The sequence below is a fragment of the Musca autumnalis genome, unplaced genomic scaffold, assembly GCF_047663935.1.
Source record: "Musca autumnalis isolate F117 unplaced genomic scaffold, ASM4766393v1 scaffold_3, whole genome shotgun sequence".
In the NCBI taxonomy this organism is placed as follows: Eukaryota; Metazoa; Arthropoda; class Insecta; order Diptera; family Muscidae; genus Musca; species Musca autumnalis.
The window spans coordinates 131,067,187-131,093,706 of NW_027411866.1; the positions used below are offsets into that span (position 1 = coordinate 131,067,187).

Here is a 26,520-nt window from a genome sequence, read left to right on the forward strand (position 1 = left end):
GACAGTTTGTTTCTTACGTTTGAATTGAAAGGAAGGTGATTGGAAGCTTGGAAAAATAAAAGTGAATAAGAGAAGAAAAATCCTAAGAAAAAGTTATCGTCGCAAAACAACAACGGAGGCAGAAACAAATACTTTGTTTTAAAAATAACAAAAAGAGAGAAGTGAGAAAGAAGTGTTCGTTCGTTCAATCAACACAACAACGACGTTGACGGAGACTGCCGTCGTAGCAGCCGAAGAAGCTCACAGAATTTTTACTCGTGGAACAAAAACAAATAAGAGAAAATTTGGTGTCTCGACGCCGCTGTGCTGCGCGATTAGTGATAAATTTTTGTTGTAAGCAGCAGTATTTTTTGATTCGTTTTATTTTTTATTTGCTTTACTTTTTATGAAATATTTTGTGTGAGCGCAAATAAGTTGTGAATGAGCGAAGAGCGAATGAGTGAGTGAATTTTATAAAATAGATGACGACGTTCGTTGTGTGTGATGTTGGTTGTTGCTTGCATTGTTTTTGTTGCTGTTTCGTTGACTTTGTGTCGGATGGATGGATGGACAGTTGGTAGATTTAGTTTGACGACCAAGAATGAGCGCATGATGTTGATTTGTGTGTTGCTAAAATCAAATACCCACAATACAACAGCAACAACCATTCATACATTGAGTATTGACTGGTGGAGCAGCATTGCATTTTTATGATTAAAGAAAGAAGAAAACAACAAAAGCACATCGCAAAGCCATCGACAACGGCAATAATGACAGCCATATAGAATAAGCACAGCAACAACAACAACATTAGCGGGTTTACTCGTTTTACTCGAGTGAACTAACAACTAAACTTAATGCGAATGAGTGTGTGTGAAAAAGAATTTAATTACTGATGTGCACAACTCAACTCTCTCGCTCTCAGTGTTTGATTGGGGAGCCCAACGCAACGCAAAATTAAAACGCAGGCAGCAACAAAAACAAATACGTTGTTTTTGACGTTGATGTTCGTTCGTTTGGTGAGGTGTGTGTATGATAGCTGTTTGTATTTGATAAAAACGCTAAAAACGCACTGTGCGTTGTACAAAGAAGATCTTTATGTGTAATCTATTGTTAATGCTGTTGTTGGATTCCCCGCAAGCAGCAACAGTAGAGTCATATGCTGGATTGTTGTGGGATTATTGTGACAGCTATCTCGCAAATTATCTCGCATCAATAGGACCCGGCAAAGTATTGCATTTGAATGTATTGCAAAATCGCCAATGTACGTTCTGTGGGATACAATGTCAACTGCAGTTTCCATCCTAAACAACTTGATGACAGCACATGTCATTTGCCAAAACTCTTGCATAAGGATTCTATGCAATGTTTACTGGCGGTTTGGAGTTATTTATAATTAGCACCATTCTAATCTTGATTCAAGTAATTTCAATGAATGAATTTTCAAGCCATTATTTCAAATCTCTTTCCCCAATGTCGCTAAATTGTTTACTGCAAAATCAATAAAGTAAACAATCAAATTAAAAATATGCGTGGAAAATATATAACGTCTTCAGTCATATTGCGCCCAAATACCCCAATAGAATTCACCACAAAAACACTCACCCACCCACACCACCTGCCAACGAATTTATTGCATTTTTTTCAATTTTTTTGCAGTTCGTTTGTTTGTTTACATATTTCAATTTCGCTTTTCAAAAACTAACGGTTCACGTATAGGACATTTTTTGGTTCTTAAAAATAGTATTTTTGTTTTTTTTTCACTTTCGTTGCTGTCGTCGTCGTTTTGAGAATTTTGTGGGCCAGCCAGAGATATCAAAATATTACTCTACTGTCTAGAAGGCATTCTGCTCTTTCTTTATCAACTAAAAACAAATAAAAATTGTTGTTTCGCTATCAGAGAAGATATTCAAATTTATTTGTTATTCATTGAATTTTTTGCCGTGGATTCCTTAAATCGAACAACAACAAAAATGTACTCTAAATTTTGAGTGCGCTGTTAGCAGCATTGTGTTGCGTTGAGTGTGTTTGGTCTCTGTGTGTTTTTTTTTTCTCACAGCAAATCAAATTGTTTAACCTTGTCAGAGTTGCCAATGTTTCAGAGCTTTTATTTACTTTTGTCAGGGGGAACGTTTGGAGGGGTTTGTCATGAAGATGACCGATATGGCGATTTCAATAAAAGTTTTTTTTAATACATTGTATAAATTCACATTTCGAAATAGCTTCCTTATCACTGTAACGACGATTTTGCAAGCCACATTTTGTCATTATCCTATGTCCATGGCCATAAAATGGCTTTTTCATGGAAGAAATAATCTGGTTTTGGGACAGAGACTTGGTGGGCTTAAATGTAGTTTAGGGGCACCTCTCGGATCGGGCTGAAATTTTTACAGTAGATAGCCCAGTAGATAGGCATCCTGAATACAACGATATAAAATTTTCCGGGGGAAGTCCATACCTCCCGTGATATGGGTCTTGACATTTCGGAAATTTCGTACTTTAGGTTGTTTATGGGCACCTCTCCGATCGGGCTGAAATTTTTAAAATAGATAGCCCTTGGCATCCAGAATAGAACGATATATAATTTTCCGGGGAAAGTCCATACTTCCCGAGATATGAGTCTTGACATTTCGTAAATTTCATACTTTCACACCTTTAGGTTGTTTATGGGCACCTCCCGCATCGGGCTGAAATTTTTACAGTAGATAGCCCTTGGCATCCTGAATACAACGATATATAATTTTATGGGTCTTTACATTTTACAATTCTAACGTGGGCAATATGGGCATCGTTTTAAAGCTTATGGAGGGTACTTTTATGCACCCGACCTATTTTTGCACCTGTTTATAGAAGAATGTATAAAATTCCTGCTCAAAGCCGGCTACTTAAGAAACTTTAAATTTACAAGAAAGTTTTGTTTGCGTAACCCACTTTTGTCCCTGTCCATAGGAGAAAGTCATAAATCCCCGGCCGAAGGCCGGCTAGTTAAGAACACTTTCAATTTAAAAGAGAGTTTTGATCGCATCGTCCACTTTTACTTCAAAAAACTTAAAATTTTAAGGAAAATTTTGTCTGCGTAGCCGAAATTTGCACTTGTCCCCATAGGAGAAATTCTTAAATACAGGGCCAAAGGCAGGCTACTTAAGAAAATTTTGTCCTCGTAGCCGAAATTTGCTCCAGGCTCGCAACCAGTTTATATACAGCTAAGAAAATTACATATTTGGATAGGTGTTTTCTTATCGGTTCGGAAAAATTTGTTATAATCGGGGCGTCAAAATATATCTATAGTAAAATTTTCAATTCGATCAGATGATCATAGTTAAACTAGGAATGTTCCAAAAAATGTTTTAAGGAATATTAATATCATAAAGGCGAGTATATGGAATATTATCAATCATATATGAATGGGAGGAACTATGAAACAAAAACCGCGGAAAAGCTTGGTGTTGGGGTCCGTCATTAAAACAAAATCTGCAATGCTATCCCATTTTCCGAAATACCTTTTCTTCAATAGGATCGTTATTTTATAACGTGAAGCTTGACATTTTGCAATATCATGTATCTTAAGGTAGGGTCACATTAGGCAAATATTTGCCCCAGCGACAGGGTGTGTATGTTTACTGAGAGCAAATGAGCGTAAATAATGCATTGAAATTTATGCTCACTTGCTTTCAGTAAACATACACACCCTGTCGCTGGGGCAAATATTTGCCTAGTATGACCCTAGCTTTAAGGCAGGGTCGAGCTTCTTTGCTTAGATCGTATAGTGAGGGCGCCCACTGAGTTGTTTTTGCATTTGCTCCTCTCTCTCACGTACAGTGTAAATTAATGAAAACAAACAAAAACATAGAACGTTTTCACACGATAAGGTTTGCCTGCTCAAAAATGCGTTGTCCGTTTTGGTTCTCATTCGTAAATTGTGTCAGTGTTGAAACAAAATGTGGAAGTAAGTGAACGAAAACGTACATAAAGTACCATACATTCAACACTAGCATGTAAGATATTATCTACCTGTTTCATCATATTTTTTACAAATCAAGGTGTTCTTCAAAACATGACTTCTATGTACCTGTAATAACAAAGATATTTCCCTATTTCATAAAAATCTTTCTTGAAAAATTTACGCTGGTAACGCAGGTATCATCTTACCTTCAGGTGGTAAGAATTATTACATTATTTTTAACATGGCATGTGCGCATGAGGCAACAATTTTAACAACGCATACATTTTATCCAATTTTATGGGATTCACAAGAATTACTTTTTTAATTTTCAAATACAATACACACATAAACCTTTTTGGTACATTTATGTAAAACCGTACTTCTTTTTGTTCAAAAAGTACGCTTGTATACAATGACTTCAAAAACGCAACACTAGATGTGAAAATTACGAATGAGAGTCAAAACGGAAACCACGTTTTTGAGCAGGCAAACCTTATCGTGTGAAAACGTTCATAATGTGGTTGTTGCTTTTTTCACTCATACGTTCATACATGTCTTCGCTTTGGTTGTATTTCTGTGGTCGTCGCTGCTTTAAGGTAAGGTCACATTAGGCAAATATTTGCTCCAGCGACCGGCAGTATTCGCTTACTGAGAGCAAGTGAGCATAAATGTCAATGCATTATTTACACTCACTTGCTCTGAGTAAGTGCACACTGCTGGTCGTTGGAGCAAATATTTGCCTAATGTAACCTTACCCTTAGTCTTATGTATCGTTCAATCAAAAAACTAATTCTGACTTTTTTGGAGATACGACTAGGGCATTTATGGTGACGATATATGAGAGCCGTAAGTTCATTTTTTTTTTGCTTAATTTGTATCTGGGCATATCTCCAGTTGTAGGGAACGTGGCTGCTTCGATGGGTTGTAGCCACAAAACTGCTGGAGTTAGTTGAGTAGGTTTGGCAGGGTTTTTGAAAAGGTGCATGCTGGGCAGATGGGCGATATTTTCGAGGACTGCATTCACACGATAGCATCTGTCTGCTTTATAGGATTTTCTCATGTAACGTTAAACCTCTCTTGGTAGAAATCCCTCCTGACAAACCTTGCTGGGGGCGTTCTATCCACCATATGGTGATTAGAATTGGTTTCACGGTAACACCCGACCAAGTACTGCAACGAGAGTATGTCGTTCCTCAAGTAGATGGTGCACTGAAGACATCGGAAGGCACCCAGTTGCTATTCTTAGCGGCGTTCTGACAGGTTTGAATATTTTGTCATCACGTTGTACGTATATTCGCAGACAACACTGGCTCCTAGGAGGACCTTGCCACTATATATCAGCTTGTCACAGATTGCTTTGGCATACGCGAACTTTCTATCGAATTTGACCTATCGGTCATGACATTCAAATCTGTGCTCCTGTCCGCAGTCCATGTGGTGAAAAAAGTGGCCGTAGAGTTAGTGGCAGATATTTATATTTTCCTCGAGCGGAAAAAGTTGATAAGATAAATCAAACAGTAGTCAAGCCTTTTACAAATGACATCAGGGAAAAGCATACTCAAAGATCCCAATGGCGTCTGGAGGGAGTCTGTATACAGGAAAGATACAGGTTAAAAAGTTCCGGAGATATCACCCCACCTTGTGAACTCCCTGTTTCAATCTTGTTGTTCTTGAATTACACGTACGATTGGCTGTTCGATGTCCTCAAATGTTTTTCCTATGTTGAGCGCCAGCAACACTGTCCTATTGCAAATCTTGTCAAATCCGAGTCCTAGACAAATCCGAGTCCTAGACAAATATTTGTAGAAATAGCGCGTGGCGTTGTTGTTGTAGCAGCATAGGTTTGATGATGCATTGACAGCCGCTGGCCGAAACGTTTTTAGTTTCGGGTCCATCAGGTACAAAGAATCCCCTGCTGTGGTAGGGAACCTATGCCGATGATCGGCTGGGAGAAGTGAAGACACAATAATCTCTTCTACTGGCAAAGTTCATTCTTTGTATACCGCTTTTAAAGTTTTAACATAATCTCAGAGTCCCGTTGCTGAAAGAGCGCAATATATATATTGATAGCTACCAACATGGTTTTAGGGGAGCACATATTACATTATTCCTACTAGGATTGCGAATTAACCCCAAAGTTAAAGCAAAGAGTAAGGTACTAAAGGCGCTAGCTGCCAAATTCCTTGGGTAAAATCAAGAAAACACTTCTTTGTTTTGGCTTTTCCTGGTTCATTTCCTCGGAAAAGAATTATCGATTCAAGGCGAACTATAACTACAACTACTTGTAACATATATTTGAACATGAGGAAATTAGAGACAATTTAACAGTGTTTTGATCTAGCCTTCCCGAAATTGTAGATTTTTTTTAATCTTTATCACCATTCAGGCTTCACTGGGGGACACAGTTGGCATTTTCAATCGGTCAATTGTATAAGCTTATTGTTTTTCTAGTAGATTGGGCTACAACATCTTCTTTTCATTTGTTTAACTCCTTGAGGAGCATAGGGCCTCTACAAACATTCTGCAGTATGATCTGTCATATGCCATTGCTTCTATTTCGCTCATGATTTTCCGGTGTATTCTAACTCCTTCATAAGACTAGATAGTAACGTTATTTAAATTGTTTTTATCTCAGTTTTGTATAGCAGAAAACCATCTAAGTCGCCAGTATCTAGGAATTCTGATGTTTCACACGAACATTATTACAAGTCAGATTTCTTGTTGAATTGTACAAGCAGATTTCAGTCCTCATAACACCAACGTTAAAGTGAATTCTTTAAATTTTTGAAGCCTTCAAATGTGTTTATTTTTCTTTTAAATCCATCAAATAAAATATACATGCCCACAACCCCCCGAATACATATTTGCTAAAATAATGGCAACCCTTCTACTTAGGGTTTTCTGTTTTATACGAATGCATGCACATGTTGAGATATTTTTCATTAATGCGCTATGTACCCTTTCTATGGAATATGTGAGAGTAAAACATATGCTTCCTCTCCCCATCTTTCTCTGATATTAAATTGCACTGACGAAAGTAAAACAATGGTGAGCAAAACAGAATTTAAGAGAACATAAGAGAATTTAACATTTGTCGTTTTTCATGGTTTTTCTAAATTGTTTTTTAATTGTGAAAACACAATTTTAATCTAAAATCGTGGATGAAATTATTTATTAAATAATAATTACAAAAAATACTTTAACGTCTCAGTTTTGTTGAATTAATAAAAGTAAGAGCATTTTACAGCAGCCACCAGTGGATGCCCGTGCACACCTATGCAGCGTTGCCAGTATTTTTTAGACTCTTTTCCCCAACTTGCCCAAAACTTTTCCCCAAAATTCCCCAGATTTTATTGAATTTCCTCAAAAAAAATCCCCAAATTTTTTTTAACAAATAATTAAAAAAATCGAAAGTAGTTTTATTTTACTATTGAAATTCATATCATTAAACTTGTAAAGTATTCTATACACTTATATATGAATTAAATTAACGATATTGAAAACTTCACTTTCAAGTGATTCAGAATCATTAAAGGGTCAAAATGTCTACAACAAATGGACTTGTTAGAAAATTGATTATTTATTCTAGTAACTCGTACTGCATTTTAAGAATTACTTGTTGGAACGGAAAGCATATTTTGTCTCGGCCCACACTAAAGTAATTTCAATGAAATTTTGACATGAAACTTTGCATTTTTTGGGAAAAATGCATAATATCAAGAAACTAGTGTACACGGTTTCATTTATTCTGCAATTTTGGTTTGTTGCAATATTCGTATGAAACAAACAGACCGTTTTAATTTACATTTTCTTTTACTTTCATGTCAAAATTTCAGTGAAATTACTCTTAGTGTGGCCCGGGACTTAATACCATTTCCAATTTACGAATGATAACTTTCTCCATTGCGATTCTTAAACAATCGTGGAGATTTTTGTGTTGACAACTGAAAAGGTTCGTATAGAGCTATAATTGTGTTAACCCTGTGAATTGCTGCAAATATTGGGGTAAAATTGCTTGTAAGTTTAATAATTGCATATTTGTAGGCATCGGTTACAGCATTTGTACTAACAGCGTTTAAGATATTCGGCACTGGTCTTTTTAACTTTAATAATTGTTTACTCAAAAAAAGTACAAGTCAAAATTAAAGCCTAGTTTCATGGCTCCTCATGGTAAATATGCCGAGTCTTCTTAATTTTTTATAAATGGTTTCAATATTCGAGTGCACAGGGAAAATGCATATTTGCAGTGTGCATCGGTTTGAAAACTTAGATTAAGGCCCGTTCTTATATCTTTTCTTTAAAATCCCTTATTGTTATACCTTATTTTAAGAAAAATAAGGAATTAAGTTCGCATTACCAGGAATTTGTTATTACATCTTCCATTCCATTTCAAGCAAAACAGTCTGTATACATAAAATTTACTCAAATCGGATTGGTTGATTCGAATTTGCTCTCAAATTTTTCTTGTTTTTGGGCGCACTTTAAATTTTAAAAGGAACACAAACTTGCTTTCAATTTATCTGACACTTCTTATTAAAGCAAACTTGCAGGAATATAAAACGGGTTATCTGTCCGATATCGGCTAACATTTAACTACTAAAAAAGGATATAATAACGGGCCTAAGCATATTTATCTCTTTTATAATTGGAGCCATGAATGTTAAATAAAGTTTAATTTCATCATTGCCCACCAATCTAGAAACCATTTCTGCAGTTAAGTCCCCTTCAGCAGTAGAAATGATGGAAAATGTTATTTCAATTCAACCCACTGTTCTAGTACGCTGTCAGTCGTCGAACCGCATGATAACTTTTCAAATCTGTCATAAATTATTACAGCTGCGACCAGTTAGTATATGATGCATATCATTTGTGCGTCACGCGTGCGCTAATACTATTCACGTACTGAAATTAAAAAAGATCAGATAATCTGAAGTAATTAATCAAAAAAGAAATTCCCCAAAAATCCCCAAAGATTTTTCAGATTTCCTCAACATTTTCCCAATTCCCCAAGTCGAAATTTTTTTCCCCATTTCAAATAAAAATTCCCCAATTTGGGGAAAAATCCCCAATACTGACAACGCTGCACCTATGAAGTAAAACAAACAACAACTGGCAACTGTGATTAAGAAGGGGGGGTGTAATGGATTAACGGATAAACATGTAATGATATTTGGACAAAATTATTATAATTACATTATAATGACGTTTTGAGAAATTTGTGTCAATAAAACTAAAGATGAAATTATGCATATTTGTAAAACAATTTTAAAGATAAACAAACTTGACACGGCTTTTATGAGTTCTCCGCTGCTTTCATTTATAGGATTTATAGGTACGAATTGTTGTTCCCCTTCTAATTATAATTAGCATGTTATAATAAACATTGCTATACATTTGTTTGAGAGAGGTGTGGGGGACTAGTGATGTCGTCGTTGTGTTGTGTTATTTTGAAGTCAACTATTGTATGAACAAGTGGGTCATGTTGCCTTTTTTTTTGCTATTTGTTGTACTAAAATGTAATTGCACTAGGGAGGGAGCAAAACTAAATAGATTTTACAATGTTTTTTATTCAGGAGCCGTCAAATTGCAGTTAAACCATACAACATCTGTCAAATAAAGGACGTAAACTCCCAAAACACCTGTTTTAAGTGCAAGTATAAAATGCGTTTTAATGTGCAAATCAAGATGTATTTACCAGCTCACATACAGTGAGTGTCAAAAATATTCGGTTTTCAATTTCACCAATAATAACACCTCAGTATTTTAGAACCCCATAACCAATATTCAAAAAACCAAATACTTAAAAAAATGTTGGTCCTGTGGCTATTAAAAAATGTATGTAACATGGATCCATGGCAACCCTATAAGCGAGAATAACAAAGAACACGTTGTTAACCCTGTTTTCTATGCGTCAAAAATATTCGGTTTTTGTAACTGTTGTTAAATATTTTGGCAAAAAAACAGTCAATATCGAACTTTTTCTGCAATATTAGTATAAATTTCAATAATTGCGAACAGAATCTTTGTTCCTGTGTGCAAAAATATTATATTTTATAACAAATTATTACAATTTAGGGCTAAGGAAAATCGCTATCCTAGAAAAGAGTAAAAATGTTTATATTTCATTATAAAAACGGCAGAAATAAAGGGAATTTTTGCTTATTTTTGAATATTTAGTCGAATACATGTGAAATAATGTGCAAAAGTCACGAAAATATAGAAATAATCGATTTCGTGAAACACATAAGCCAGCCAAACCAAGGCCTGGGAGGGGAGGTAGAGGAATATCCTGAAAAATTACGGCTAAACCGCCCTTAATTTTCTTGAAATTGGTCACCGAGCCCTAAATGACTTTCAGAAGATAAAAAATATGCACTTACTTTCCAAAAAAATCGTAAGGATAAAGCCTTTCATGGCCTTGTAACACATCATAAGTCATTGATAAATACATGTCTCCTATAAGCTCCTTCGTACTTTTTGTGTTGGAGTACACAGAAAGGCCGGAAACTTGGTGGTATACTGATTTTCCGGCTTAGACGTTCAAAACTAACTCCATTTCACCAGGTTTATGACGTACATCAAGTTTTGAAGGTACATCAAGGCGAAATTTGAACTAGATTTTTGGTTATGTAAATAAGCCGATGGTGTGTGATGTGTTACAAGGCCATGAAAGGCTTTATCCTTTCGATTTTTTTGGAATGTATGTGCATATTTTCTATCTTTTGAAAGTCATTTAGGACTCGGTGACCAATTTCGGGAAAATTAAGGGCGGTTTAGCCGTAATTTTTCAGGAGATTCCTCTACCTTCCCTCCCAGTCCTTGGTTTGGCTGGGTTATGTGTTTCACGAAATCAATTATTTCTACATTTTCGTGACTTTTGCATATTATTTCAAATGTATTCGACTAAATATTCAAAAATAAGCAAAAATTCCCTTTATTCCTGCCGTTTTTTATAAAGAAATATGAATAGTTTTCTCTTTTCTAGGAAAGCGTTTTTCCTTAGCCCTAAATTTTAATAATTTGCTATGAAATATGATATGTCTGCACACAGGAACAAAGATTCTGTTCGCAATTATTGAAATTTATACTAATATTGCAGAAAAAGTTCGATATTGACCGGTTTTTTGCCAAAATATTTAACAAAATTTACAAAAACCGAATATTTTTAACGCATAGAAAACAGGGTTAACAACTTCTTCTTTGTTATTCTCGCTTATAGGGTTGCCATGGATCCATGTTACATACATTTTTTAATTGCCACAGAACCAACATTTTTTTAAGTATTTGGTTTATTGATATTGGTTATGGGGTTCGAAAATACTGAGATGTTATTATTGGTGAAATTGAAAACCGAATATTTTTGACACTCACTGTAAGTAGCAGAACAACAACTCGAAAATTCTTCAAGATGTCAAAAATTTTGTTTACGTTTGACAGATTGAAACTACGAATCTGGCTACCGACAAAAATCGGTTAAATTAAAACGCAACATTATGAATGAAAAATTCAAATAAAAGTTGACATCACTGTTGCTATCGGTAGAACTTTGCGAGGACTTTTTATTGGTCGCTAACTTACCGAATAATATAGTTAATTATCGAAATTATAAGCATTTTAATTTTAACGATTTTTGTCGATAACCAAAAAATACGTTAGAGAATCCCACTACTGGCGTTCTACGCCACCTTATAATTTCATCACGGTGCACATGTGGAATGAGTGAATGTTTTTGTGTTGATGGGACGATTTTGATAATTCAATAGAGTTATTCACTCATGGTGGTAGATTTACAGCTCTTGTATATAATTTTCGTACAAAATTTTTAAGTTTTCTCGCAAAAAAAGGTGTGAATTAATTTAAATTAAAGAACTGTGCACGACTGTTGTAAATCTACAACTGTTTACAATACCACAACAACAAAATACATGCAAGTTTAATTTACCACAGGGTTGTTAATTAACTCGGCCTAAAAGTATTGTAAACATTGCACTGTACTTTTACAAGGGTGTAAAACAGCTGATTGTTTTGGCGCCACTTTGTCTCGGTCCACACTGTTGCATCGGTAGAACTTTGCGAGGACTTTTTGTTGGTCGCTAAATTACCGAATAATATAGTTAATTACAGAAATTATAAGCATTTTAATTTTAACGATTTTTGTCGATAGCCAAAAAATGCGTTAGAGAATCCCACTACTGGCGTTTTACGCCACCTTATAATTTCATCACGGTGCACATGTTGAATGAGTGAATGTTTTTGTGTTGATGTAACGATTTTGATAATTCAATAGAGTTATTCACTCATGGTGGTAGATTTACAGCTCTTGTATATAGATTGGGCTACAACATCTTCTTTTCATTTGTTTAACTCCTTGAGGAGCATAGGGCCTCTACAAACATTCTGCAGTATGATCTGTCATATGCCATTGCTTCTATTTCGCTCATGATTTTCCGGTGTATTCTAACTCCTTCATAAGACTAGATAGTAACGTTATTTAAATTGTTTTTATCTCAGTTTTGTATAGCAGAAAACCATCTAAGTCGCCAGTATCTAGGAATTCTGATGTTTCACACGAACATTATTACAAGTCAGATTTCTTGTTGAATTGTACAAGCAGATTTCAGTCCTCATAACACCAACGTTAAAGTGAATTCTTTAAATTTTTGAAGCCTTCAAATGTGTTTATTTTTCTTTTAAATCCATCAAATAAAATATACATGCCCACAACCCCCCGAATACATATTTGCTAAAATAATGGCAACCCTTCTACTTAGGGTTTTCTGTTTTATACGAATGCATGCACATGTTGAGATATTTTTCATTAATGCGCTATGTACCCTTTCTATGGAATATGTGAGAGTAAAACATATGCTTCCTCTCCCCATCTTTCTCTGATATTAAATTGCACTGACGAAAGTAAAACAAACAACAACTGGCAACTGTGATTAAGAAGGGGGGGTGTAATGGATTAACGGATAAACATGTAATGATATTTGGACAAAATTATTATAATTACATTATAATGACGTTTTGAGAAATTTGTGTCAATAAAACTAAAGATGAAATTATGCATATTTGTAAAACAATTTTAAAGATAAACAAACTTGACACGGCTTTTATGAGTTCTCCGCTGCTTTCATTTATAGGATTTATAGGTACGAATTGTTGTTCCCCTTCTAATTATAATTAGCATGTTATAATAAACATTGCTATACATTTGTTTGAGAGAGGTGTGGGGGACTAGTGATGTCGTCGTTGTGTTGTGTTATTTTGAAGTCAACTATTGTATGAACAAGTGGGTCATGTTGCCTTTTTTTTTTGCTATTTGTTGTACTAAAATGTAATTGCACTAGGGAGGGAGCAAAACTAAATAGATTTTACAATGTTTTTTATTCAGGAGCCGTCAAATTGCAGTTAAACCATACAACATCTGTCAAATAAAGGACGTAAACTCCCAAAACACCTGTTTTAAGTGCAAGTATAAAATGCGTTTTAATGTGCAAATCAAGATGTATTTACCAGCTCACATACAGTGAGTGTCAAAAATATTCGGTTTTCAATTTCACCAATAATAACACCTCAGTATTTTAGAACCCCATAACCAATATTCAAAAAACCAAATACTTAAAAAAATGTTGGTCCTGTGGCTATTAAAAAATGTATGTAACATGGATCCATGGCAACCCTATAAGCGAGAATAACAAAGAACACGTTGTTAACCCTGTTTTCTATGCGTCAAAAATATTCGGTTTTTGTAACTGTTGTTAAATATTTTGGCAAAAAAACAGTCAATATCGAACTTTTTCTGCAATATTAGTATAAATTTCAATAATTGCGAACAGAATCTTTGTTCCTGTGTGCAAAAATATTATATTTTATAACAAATTATTACAATTTAGGGCTAAGGAAAATCGCTATCCTAGAAAAGAGTAAAAATGTTTATATTTCATTATAAAAACGGCAGAAATAAAGGGAATTTTTGCTTATTTTTGAATATTTAGTCGAATACATGTGAAATAATGTGCAAAAGTCACGAAAATATAGAAATAATCGATTTCGTGAAACACATAAGCCAGCCAAACCAAGGCCTGGGAGGGGAGGTAGAGGAATATCCTGAAAAATTACGGCTAAACCGCCCTTAATTTTCTTGAAATTGGTCACCGAGCCCTAAATGACTTTCAGAAGATAAAAAATATGCACTTACTTTCCAAAAAAATCGTAAGGATAAAGCCTTTCATGGCCTTGTAACACATCATAAGTCATTGATAAATACATGTCTCCTATAAGCTCCTTCGTACTTTTTGTGTTGGAGTACACAGAAAGGCCGGAAACTTGGTGGTATACTGATTTTCCGGCTTAGACGTTCAAAACTAACTCCATTTCACCAGGTTTATGACGTACATCAAGTTTTGAAGGTACATCAAGGCGAAATTTGAACTAGATTTTTGGTTATGTAAATAAGCCGATGGTGTGTGATGTGTTACAAGGCCATGAAAGGCTTTATCCTTTCGATTTTTTTGGAATGTATGTGCATATTTTCTATCTTTTGAAAGTCATTTAGGACTCGGTGACCAATTTCGGGAAAATTAAGGGCGGTTTAGCCGTAATTTTTCAGGAGATTCCTCTACCTTCCCTCCCAGTCCTTGGTTTGGCTGGGTTATGTGTTTCACGAAATCAATTATTTCTACATTTTCGTGACTTTTGCATATTATTTCAAATGTATTCGACTAAATATTCAAAAATAAGCAAAAATTCCCTTTATTCCTGCCGTTTTTATAAAGAAATATGATGCCTGTTCCCGTACTTTATAAAGTGGTAAAAGTCGTAAAAGTTGTAAAAGTCGTAAACGATTTTCATATAAATTTTGTGTACGGGAACGCAAAATGTGTAAAAATGGTAAAAATTGTAAAAACTTTTTAGTTCTGGAACAGAGCTATTAATAGTTTTCTCTTTTCTAGGAAAGCGTTTTTCCTTAGCCCTAAATTTTAATAATTTGCTATGAAATATGATATGTCTGCACACAGGAACAAAGATTCTGTTCGCAATTATTGAAATTTATACTAATATTGCAGAAAAAGTTCGATATTGACCGGTTTTTTGCCAAAATATTTAACAAAATTTACAAAAACCGAATATTTTTAACGCATAGAAAACAGGGTTAACAACTTCTTCTTTGTTATTCTCGCTTATAGGGTTGCCATGGATCCATGTTACATACATTTTTTAATTGCCACAGAACCAACATTTTTTTAAGTATTTGGTTTATTGATATTGGTTATGGGGTTCGAAAATACTGAGATGTTATTATTGGTGAAATTGAAAACCGAATATTTTTGACACTCACTGTAAGTAGCAGAACAACAACTCGAAAATTCTTCAAGATGTCAAAAATTTTGTTTACGTTTGACAGATTGAAACTACGAATCTGGCTACCGACAAAAATCGGTTAAATTAAAACGCAACATTATGAATGAAAAATTCAAATAAAAGTTGACATCACTGTTGCTATCGGTAGAACTTTGCGAGGACTTTTTATTGGTCGCTAACTTACCGAATAATATAGTTAATTATCGAAATTATAAGCATTTTAATTTTAACGATTTTTGTCGATAACCAAAAAATACGTTAGAGAATCCCACTACTGGCGTTCTACGCCACCTTATAATTTCATCACGGTGCACATGTGGAATGAGTGAATGTTTTTGTGTTGATGGGACGATTTTGATAATTCAATAGAGTTATTCACTCATGGTGGTAGATTTACAGCTCTTGTATATAATTTTCGTACAAAATTTTTAAGTTTTCTCGCAAAAAAAGGTGTGAATTAATTTAAATTAAAGAACTGTGCACGACTGTTGTAAATCTACAACTGTTTACAATACCACAACAACAAAATACATGCAAGTTTAATTTACCACAGGGTTGTTAATTAACTCGGCCTAAAAGTATTGTAAACATTGCACTGTACTTTTACAAGGGTGTAAAACAGCTGATTGTTTTGGCGCCACTTTGTCTCGGTCCACACTGTTGCATCGGTAGAACTTTGCGAGGACTTTTTGTTGGTCGCTAAATTACCGAATAATATAGTTAATTACAGAAATTATAAGCATTTTAATTTTAACGATTTTTGTCGATAGCCAAAAAATGCGTTAGAGAATCCCACTACTGGCGTTTTACGCCACCTTATAATTTCATCACGGTGCACATGTTGAATGAGTGAATGTTTTTGTGTTGATGTAACGATTTTGATAATTCAATAGAGTTATTCACTCATGGTGGTAGATTTACAGCTCTTGTATATAATTTTCGTACAAAATTTTTAAGTTTTCTCGATTTCAACTGTCAATTCCATTGCTCAAACGTCAAATGAAATCAACTCGATTTCAGATGAGTTTTCATTTGACGTATACGCAAAGGAGTTGACAGTTGAAATCAAGTGGATTTCGTAAATGTAAACATAGTCTTAGTCCCGGGATACACTAGAGTAATTTCAATGAAATTTTGACACGAAACTTTGCATTTTTTGGGAAAAATGCATAATTTCAAGAAACTAGTGTACACGGTGTCATTTGTTCTGCTATTTTGCTTTGTTGCAATATTCCTATAAAACAAACATACCTTTTTTTCATTTTATTTTACTTTTATGTCAAAATTTCAGTGAAATTACTCTTAGTGTGGCCCGGAACATAGTAGAGTAAAATCATGAAATTGCTGTAGTGGGGAATTTTATTTAAGAACGCCTAATTTCATGAAATTTTTTAATGAAATTCACTCAAGTGAAGTGGGCAGCCAACAAATGTGAATATATTCAAAACATTGGCAATTTATGACAGTGTTTTATTAAGTTTGTATACACGCAAGATACAAAACAAAAACAAATCAAAACATTTGCTCTCTTTTGTACGCTCTTTCTTTGCGTTCGAGTCGTGTGTGTGTAAATTGCCGAAAATCTTCGTAACCAGCGTCAAGGGCATGTTCGGCACTAACATACAGTAATACTCTCTCCGTGTTCATCTCTGAACTACAATATTAACAACATGTGCAAGATCTACAATGCCACTTTACCACCACGAGTGAATACCGCAAATAATTAGACATTTTTCGTTACATCCTAATAAACTACGAACGAGGTGTTGCAGACTAACAGCAACATCTGTTGCTTTTCTCATACAATTTAACAAGCACATGCTAAACTCTTGCCTACGACGCACTATGGGCCGAATGGCGGGTTTCTGAGGCAAAAAGTCCAGTTTTCAGGTAATATATTTGAATAAAATAATAACGGGTTTAGATTCTTGACACTTTGGACCACTAAAAAACAAAAACATTTCCACCTGACTACGCTTCATGATAGCATACCAGGCTGTCAAAGATAGTACATCTTATATTGTAAAATTTTATAAAATTCAATCACACGAAGAACAAATTTGTATCGCTCGACAATTAAACGCCGTTTTTTTAAATGGAAAATGCGTGGAAAGATTTGCTAATTAAGCTTGTGATATAAGGTGTGTACGATAACTTTCCCAGCAATAATTACTCAGTCAGTTCCAGCAACCTCTCTCAGTGAATATTACTCTCTCAGGCAAGAAAAATTGCAGAAAGTAATCGAACAGCATTTTGCAAAAATTTGCAAGAAAGTCAGCTGTTTCCGAAAATGTATGAAATTTGTTTTTGTTTCTGTTGATATTTTAAACCAAACGGAACAAAAACATAAATTTTAAAATTGCAGTTTACTTATTTAATGCTTTAATACGATCCACAACGCTTTAGAATCTAAAAAAATTACAATTATGAAATTTTCTTGGTCAAAAATGTTAACATTTCGAGTTTTTACATTGAACAGGTGATTAAAAGCAGCGTACGTAAAATACTTTAAATAACATTTCCAATCGTTTCGTATTTTCCATAGGAACAATACAAAACAAAAATTTGCAAGGTCTCAGTCGCAAAACTCTCCAAAAATCTCTCCAAACTCGCTCTCTTTTGCTGGATAATTTTGTTATCGAACAGCATTCAGTAAAAATTTGTAAGAATTTGTATTTTTGGGTTATCGTACAGACCTACTGATTTAAAAAAAGTAAGATGTTATAATGAACTTTTGTTGTGGTGTGAACTTTGGAAGCTTATAGGCTTTTTGGAATATAACTCTCGGTATCGCGACGTATCCGCGAAACTATATATATGTGATAGAAAATAATAGTAAGTACTACATGTGTACAAAAATTTGTATCCATATGGACCCAAGAACTTATAGAAAACTGATTACAAATTGCATGACACTTAAAATTGTTGATATTTTTAAATACTGAACTGTGTTGGGACTGGACGATGCTCAATATGGCACAAGTCGCCAAGTTTGATAGTAATCTTACCGAGTTATACCAAGCACTGAAATCTTCAATATTATAGATCTAGGGAGGCCCCCAACAACTCCATTTCTCGGTATAAAAACTACCTTGAGATCTATTCTTATTTTCATTTCAGAGAATTTATATTACGAACATCATGGTATAACTGAAGCATTTTGTATATACATATATATCTTATATATGTATATGTAAATATATATCTGAACCGATCGGAACCAAAGCTCCAGCTGTTTCCAGTGTTTTTTATTGCCTCAAAAACCTGTCATTCGTCCCATAGTGCGACGAAGGGAAGAAAACAAAAGGTTCTATTCTATTACTGATTGTCGAGTTGTAGGTAAATTTTCCTATTGCCGGTCAGTACCATCAGTCGGCCATTTCTGGACTCAAACTCAAATAACCAAGAATATCTGTATGAAACTATGAAATTAAACTTGGAAATAAAATGATGATTTTTTATGCCGAAATTTACCTTTTCCTCTTCAGTTTGGAAGAGCTCAAACGAGATGCGGAATGCTTCACTTTTTCTACGGGTATACCTATATGTTTGGACCTTAAAAGATATTGTCGTCAATCATGGCAGACATTTAGTTTTTTCCCTTTCTGAGTTGAAAACGATTTAACAATTTTCTCATATCAGCACTTATGTCCTAGCCATTTACATACAGTTGTTGTCCCTGTGGCGGTTTTTCCCATAAATAAACATAAACACTCCCATTTTTTTGAACAAAAAGTTTCAAGACGATTTATAATGTTGGAGTAAATAGTAAATAATTTAAAACAAATTGTCACATTTCTGTTAATGAATTTACAGTTTGGATGTCAACAATGTTGAACAAATGCAAAATAGACCAAAATGGAGAAGCCATGTTTTTTTGGACCATCATTTGTGTATGGGCACTCCTACTAATGTTAATGTTGAACGTGAAATCTGGTAATAAGAAGTTTGATCCCTCTACTGAAGAGCGGTACGAGCAATGGAAATTTTATGTTTTGATTTTTCTTAGTTTCGTCACTTGAAAAGACTCTCCTGAATACGGTAGTTGTAATTGCCCTGCACCTTTTATGGGTAACACTGATTGGTGAATTAGGATCGGATATTTTGTAATAGGAATGCTCCAGTAGCTGATTTTGCTCCGAATATTTTTCTTGACCTTTACCATGTGCCACCGTGGTGCATGGTATGCACACCCGCCTTGCACGCTAAAGGTCGTGGGTTCGATTCCCCGGCCAGTCAACATCACTTTTCAACTTTTCAACACTTTTCAACGGTGGCAAAATACCTCTCAGTAATGTTGGCGACATTTTCTGAGTATTTCAGCCTTGTACAACTTCTCTACAAGTGGTGTCTTAGACACGAGGTTCGGACTCGGCGATAAACAGTAGGTCCCATATCATTGAGCTAATATGAGATATGAGAGAAGTCTCCCCTGTCCCGGCTGGGATATTTGTGGAACAATTATTATATTATTACACCATGTTTTGTCATATGAAAGTAAACCAAACATCAAGGAGTAAGGAAGGATTAAGAGTTGACCACAAATTTCTTTAAGATAACCGGAGTCACATTCGGTAGCTTATGGTTGTTGTTAAAAGAGTCTCCTGTAATGCGATTGAACTCTATGTCATATGTGGACAATGATCTGTTCTATTGTGTTGGACACAAAGCATATGAAGGTTTTTCAATACTGTTAAAATACGGCACCATAAAATGTCGAAACAATACGAGTACTTGCTTAAATATTATTGATATATTTATTCTTATCACCAATTTTTGTGAGATCCTCCACACAGACAAATATGGCAAGGTTTTTACGATCTAGATAGAGTACCAGAGACCCTATTACTAACGGAAATGCGTGTCCAAAGTAAGTTTGGAACGATAACTAGGAGTATACGATGCTTATCATCTGTTTAGGATAATGGCTGTGAGCTTAAAAAATAGAAGGATTCAAGGTTCCTAATGTTGCGAATCATCTAAAGTCACTTCAGAATGTTATGAAATAATAGGCGTGTATATGGAGATCATTCACTGTGATAAACATTGAGTCATTTATGCGACCATTCGATAAAGTGTCACAGCTCAGGGCCTTTAAGGATATCTTCATTGTGGAGATCAGAAATAGAACCCTTGGAAAATGACACTGTATCGGTGCCACAGCTAACGATAATCCACAGAATGATATAGAACCTACTAATATAAGGCAGCGGACATGTTTGGTAACCCTGATTTGGGTGGGTACCATGTGTTAGTGGAGTTGTGTGTGGTCTTGGAAAAACAGAACTCTTTACTGGTTTGGAAACGCTAGACTGGTCCCACAGGCATGGGTTATGTATTTCAACCACCATCAACACGTACGCACACCCCAACCTGCTCATCGTCAGTGATCAGTTACAGTATGTCTTTAAATGCTTCAGCAGTATCTTCCCTATCTCATTTGGAATATATGTATTCTGATTCTGATGCATTCTGATGGAGATAGTTGAGTAAGTTTTCAGGGCGGTTGAAAAGGTGCAGTGCGTCGTGCGGGCCTCTGCGCCATGCTGGTTAGATGTTTTGCACGGTGTCATCGGGGTAGTTGAGGCAAAACTACTTCGGTTTGCCCGGGACCGCGTTCACACGATAAATGTTTATGGCATCTGCGATTGTATCCGTTTAAATGCTATTGAAACTTGCTTGGGGCGGAATACAGAAACAGTTCCGTAGGTATCACACCACTTTGGGAAACTTCGTATTTTATTCCCTGTTCTGATGTCTCCACTGCTTATCGTCAATGACCAATTGCTGTATGTGTTCAAATGTTTCATCAGTATCTACCCTACCCGATTTGGAAACAATGGATTCTTATGCATAATTAATGTCCTCCTTCATGTCTGAAGATGGTGATTATTAAAGTACGCTACATACCTATATTCTCAAAAATTATTCATGAAATGTTCGTCGTTGCACCTAACTGATGTGAAACTATGATTGCCCTTAGAATTCTGGAAATGCTCACATGGTATAATAAATAGGTATAACAGGACTCCCTGCGGTTTACCTTTTTTCTAAGTGTGAAAGACTTTGCATCTAACTATCGAAACAGGCAATTCAGACAGGATTTTTGGAGGCTGTTCTACTTTATTGTACCTTCGTTACCCAGAAGCTCAATTTAATTTCTGTTTCCTGATTGGTTTCTGTTGAATCTTGTTAGATAGGCCTTTAGTGTCATTATGGGCTTCTCTGTTTTAATAAAACGTGATTTACTCCAGAATAAGTATGTACATTCTGCATCTTTGAGATTTAAGACTGAATCTCTTAGTCGTATATGGTTTAAGTTTTAGTATATAAAGTCTATTGACGATGTCTTAATATTTGCATAATTTGTCGGATTTTATTAATTTTTAACAATTTCATACTTAACCTCACTTTATGTATATTTATCTTATCATGACAACTACGACATGATATCTTATTAAAAAGAAGAAAAATAACTGTAACATTAATTCGATTTCCTTTTTCTCTCTCCATTTTTTCTTCTCTTACATTTTTTGCAGATTTATTTTGAATTTATTTTCTTTTTGTTGTATTTGAGAAAAAGCTATGAAATGTTTTCCATGCGGCAAAGAAATGACAACAAATAAAAAATGGGCGTTTTAAACGCCCATTTATTACAAACAGCGAATCTAAAGAAAGCCTACTACCTATCATCTACGAGCTGGAAACCAAGAGAACTTCTAAATTATAGATAATTCTCCACTCTTCTCTCACTGACAAAAGTTCAATTGATTGAATTGACATTTATTTAAGAGTCACAGAAAAAAGAGAGTGAGATCTGAGATCACAAGAAAGATCAACACAACTTAAGCATAGGAGGAAAAATTTTGCAATTAGGAAATACAAAATCCTTTTTATAAGGATTACTTGTGCACCTTCTTGCACAAACAAACGCACGGGCGTCTTAATTTCTTTAAGAGTGCATTGCATTTTGTTGTGTTAGTAGTGCGAGCAAAACAAAACAAAAGGTGTTGTGAAAATGACAATTATCTTGTTTTTGGTCGACACTTCGTCGTCCATGTGCCAAAAGGCCTATGTTAATGGCGTACAAAAAACCTATCTGGACATAGCAAAGGGTGCCGTGGAAACTTTTCTCAAATACCGTCAACGTACACAAGACTGTTTGGGTGATCGCTACATGCTGTTAACATTCGAAGAACCCCCAGCCAATGTTAAAGCCGGCTGGAAAGAGAATCATGCCACCTTTATGAATGAACTGAAAAATCTACAATCCACAGGACTCACATCCATGGGAGAGTCGTTAAAGAATGCTTTTGATTTGTTGAATTTAAATCGTATGCAATCTGGTATTGATACATATGGTCAGGGTCGTTGCCCATTCTATTTGGAACCTTCAGTAATTATTGTCATCACCGATGGTGGACGTTATTCGAACCGCAATGTTGTACATCAGGATATTATACTGCCGTTAAATACTCAAATACCGGGCACAAAATTTACCAAAGAACCTTTTCGATGGGATCAACGTCTGTTTTCATTGGTTCTACGTATGTCCGGCAATCGTATGGATGAAAGGGTTGAGGGTAAGGTGCCACATGATGATTCTCCCATAGAGAGAATGTGTGAAGTGACAGGAGGACGTTCGTATCGTGTGCGATCCCATTATGTATTAAATCAATGTATTGAAAGCCTTGTACAGAAGGTACAACCGGGGGTTGTGCTGCAGTTTGAACCTCTCATACCCAAAGATCCCAACAATATGCCCAATGAAGCATTGCAGGATTTGATATTCCAACCATTGAAGAAAATGATCTACGTACAAAAGCACATAAGTCAAAAGACGTTTCCAATCGGGTATTGGCCTTTGCCCGAACCATATTGGCCTGATCCAAAGGCACCCACTTTACCTCCCCGCGACGCTCATCCCAAGCTAAAGGTAGTGACACCGGCCGTAGACGAGCCTCAGACTGTACATAATTTTCCAGTGGATAAATATGAAATTGAAGCTAGTCCTCTAACGCTGCAGATTTTACAAAAACGTGAAATGAAAAAATGTTGGCAGGTTATCATTTCAAATGGCATGCATGGGTTTGAGCTGCCATTTGGTTATCTCAAGGCCTCTTCAACTTCGTCACAAGTTCATCTTTATGTGTTGGCCTACAATTATCCTGCGCTGTTGCCCCTGCTGCACGACTTGATACACAAGTACAACATGAGTCCTCCCAATGACTTGATGTATAAATTTAATGCCTATGTCCGATCCATTCCTCCCTACTATTGTCCATTTTTGCGTAAGGCCCTGCTAAATATCTCAGTACCATATCCCTTACTACAGTTCCTGCTGCCGGACAACGTGGATAACTATTTGTCTCCGAATATTGCCAATCAACTGAAACACATAAAGAATACCGCGAAACAGGACCAAGAAAATCTTTGCATGAAAGTCTATAAGCAGTTGAAACAACCAAAACCTCCCTATCGCCAAGTGGAAACGGCGAAGCTGAATACTGGGGTGCCACTAAGAAGGGATTTGGTAAGACATCCTTTGCTGCGTGATACCTTTGCCAAATTGCATTCAGAAATAGAACCCTTGGAAAATTATACGGTGGTGGTGCCACAGCTAACCAGACAACAGTCGGCGAAATCCTATCGCAATCCCTTTGATATACCACGAAGGGATATAATCGAAGAAATTGGTCGTATGCGTGAGGCGTTTATGCGTCCTCAAGCGGCTAGTTTGGTGGCCAAGGATTCCGGACATTGTCTACCCATTGCCGAAATGGGTAATTACCAAGAGTATTTGAAGAACAAGGATAATCCACTGCGTGAAATAGAACCCACAAATGTAAGGCAGCACATGTTTGGCAACCCCTACAAAAAGGACAAACATATGGTTATGGTGGACGAAGCTGATTTGGGTGATGTGGCAGCTCCTATGAAAGGCAATGGTTCAGGTAGCTCAGGTGTGCCAGGTGTTAGTGGTGTTGGGGGTGGTCCTGGCAAAAAATTGGACTCTTCACGGGTTCGCAAACGTAAGGCTGGTCCCATACGCATGGATTATGTATTTCGACGCACCTCAACAGATAGCCGACCACGTACGCCCACCCCCTCCTGTTCTGGTGTCTCCACCTGCTCATCGCCAATGTCCAGTTCCGGTATGTCTTCGAATGCTTCGTCAGTATCTTCCCTATCCGATTTGGAATCAATGGATTCTGATTCTGATGCATCATCAATGTCCTCCGGCATGTCTGAAGATGGTGATCCTGACCGTTTGGTGGTGGCATTTCCCGACTTTCCTGACGAAGAACCCTCCGAACCGGAGTTCTTCAATGGTTATGTGCGAGATTTCATTAATGGCGTTGGAGTTGAAAATAGCTGTGATAATCCTCAAAATAATGATCTACTAAATCCTGCGGGTTCTCAATTAAATCCTGGAGCAATACCCCCACAAATGGTAAATGGCCAAATGGGGGTGGTTGTGCCACCAAATATGAGTCCACATCCTTCACATATGGTGGCAATGTCATCGGCGGTCCCACCTCAGACATTAAATCATCAGTCTCTACAATCACCTGCCTCTTCACCACATCCATATATGACAAATTATGCAGCAGCTTTGGGACCACATGAACCCAGTACGCCACCACCGCCGGCACCCACGTTATTAGGGCAACCTTCTCACTTGGCGGCAATGCAGCACCACAATCCCAATTCCATACCGTTAAATGGTAATATCTACGGGATGCCCAACAGCATGCCAATGGCATCACCGAACGCCACAAATGGTGCTGGTGGCATAATGGCATCTAATCCATCAGTTAGTCCTTATGGTTCTGGATTGCCACCCCACGCCATGCCATCTGTTCAAACTCTGCCGCAACAGCAGCCACAAATATTAACTGGAAGCAACAGTGGTATTAGTGGCGTTGTACATCAAGCGTCAGCTGCTGGAGCTGCAGCTCATCATTTACACGATATCAATGATGCTCAAGAAATTTCCCGAATCCTGCAACAATGCCACAATGGTAACTCCACAAACTCATTGCCTGTAACATCATCATCGCCAGCCGTCGGAAATACATCTGCCGATCCCAACCCAACAACAGCTGATAGTTCAAAAGTGGATAATGAAACCGCACTAATGCCACCACCTTCATCATCCACCCCTCTAAGTTCCCTACTGGCTAGCAGTAATTTCGATTCTCTTAAGAAAGAAGGAGCCAATGGCAGCTCCGCCAATTCGCATACATTCTCAAATCATGTTAATCACTCCTCAGTGGCTGTCATCACCTTAACCGATGAACAAAAAGAGCAGGCACGTAAACATAATATGGATTTAAGGGCCCAAGTATTCCGTGATATTCGCCGTCCCGGCCGTAACTATTCGCAACTTTTGGAGCATTTGAGTTTGATTAAGGGTGATGATGATATGAAATCGAAATTCATACAAATGTGCATTACCGAATCCCTGCGGTTTAGACGTAAACAAATGGTCAATAGCATACAAGAGTGGTGGGATACAAAAAAACAACAGTTACCAGCCACAAGTTAACAATTATTGTAATATAGTTAGAGAATCTAGTAGACTAGAGTAGTGAGCGAGTGGGATAGTAATAATGTTTGGGTAAAGAAGTGGAACAGAACAAAAAAATCCGGGAATCAAATAGAATCAGACTTTTTGCTATTCCTATACAGAAAACATTTTCACCTTTTATAATAGAAACTGTAAATCATCCTCCCTTTCCCCCCTTTGTAAATGTCGTCGTGATCCGAAAAAAGAAACAAAACAAAAATGTAAAATATTATTTTTTCTTTACTTTCTTTTGAAAATGTTACGCAGCAGCAGAGCAGTCACCTGTTAATTATTGACAAAATCTCTAGGATATTTTTTAACTGAAATTTTTGGAAAATCCTTTTTTGTTATTGGTTTTATAGATATTTTTAGACTATCACCACCCCTCTGGCCTCAGCAGCATATTGTATTTTATTTCATTTACTAAACGCTTAATAATATAATTGTGAATCTATCTACGTATACTATACATACACCTAAAAATTTATCAATTTAAGTAAAAATAAAATCTAATTTTAAAGAATTCCGTTTTTTGGTTAAAATTGATTTAGATTTTGTCTTACCCCCATGGAGTTCTCCGTATCTTTTAAAAATGGTTAATAGTCATAGGTGGATAGTTTCTGGAGATTGTCTTCAATATAAAGCATAGCAGAATGAAAGG

The 26,520-nt window shown here is 36.1% G+C and overlaps 2 protein-coding genes across 3 annotated transcripts in view; both read left to right on the forward strand.

Moving 5' to 3' along the window:
* Positions 1-26,382, forward strand: IntS6 (integrator complex subunit 6). The gene is made up of 2 exons (XM_073974399.1): positions 1-333; positions 21,826-26,382. Exon 2 carries the CDS (start codon positions 22,305-22,307, stop codon positions 25,836-25,838), a length of 3,534 nt encoding a protein of 1,177 aa, XP_073830500.1. The 5' UTR covers positions 1-333; positions 21,826-22,304; the 3' UTR covers positions 25,839-26,382.
* Positions 195-26,520, forward strand: part of LOC141397743 (heat shock protein 30C) — a 110,904-nt gene continuing 84,578 nt past the window's right edge. The window contains exon 1 of one of the 2 annotated variants that reach the window (XM_073974401.1): positions 195-333. The gene's annotated coding sequence lies outside the window, so the exon portion shown is untranslated. The remainder of the gene's footprint in view (positions 334-26,520) is intronic. The other variant, XM_073974402.1, reaches the window with a different exon arrangement.

Excerpts from the sequence above, each read along its gene's own strand:
- IntS6 (XM_073974399.1), top strand. The coding sequence starts at position 22,305 with ATGACAATTATCTTGTTTTTGGTCGACACTTCGTCGTCCATGTGCCAA.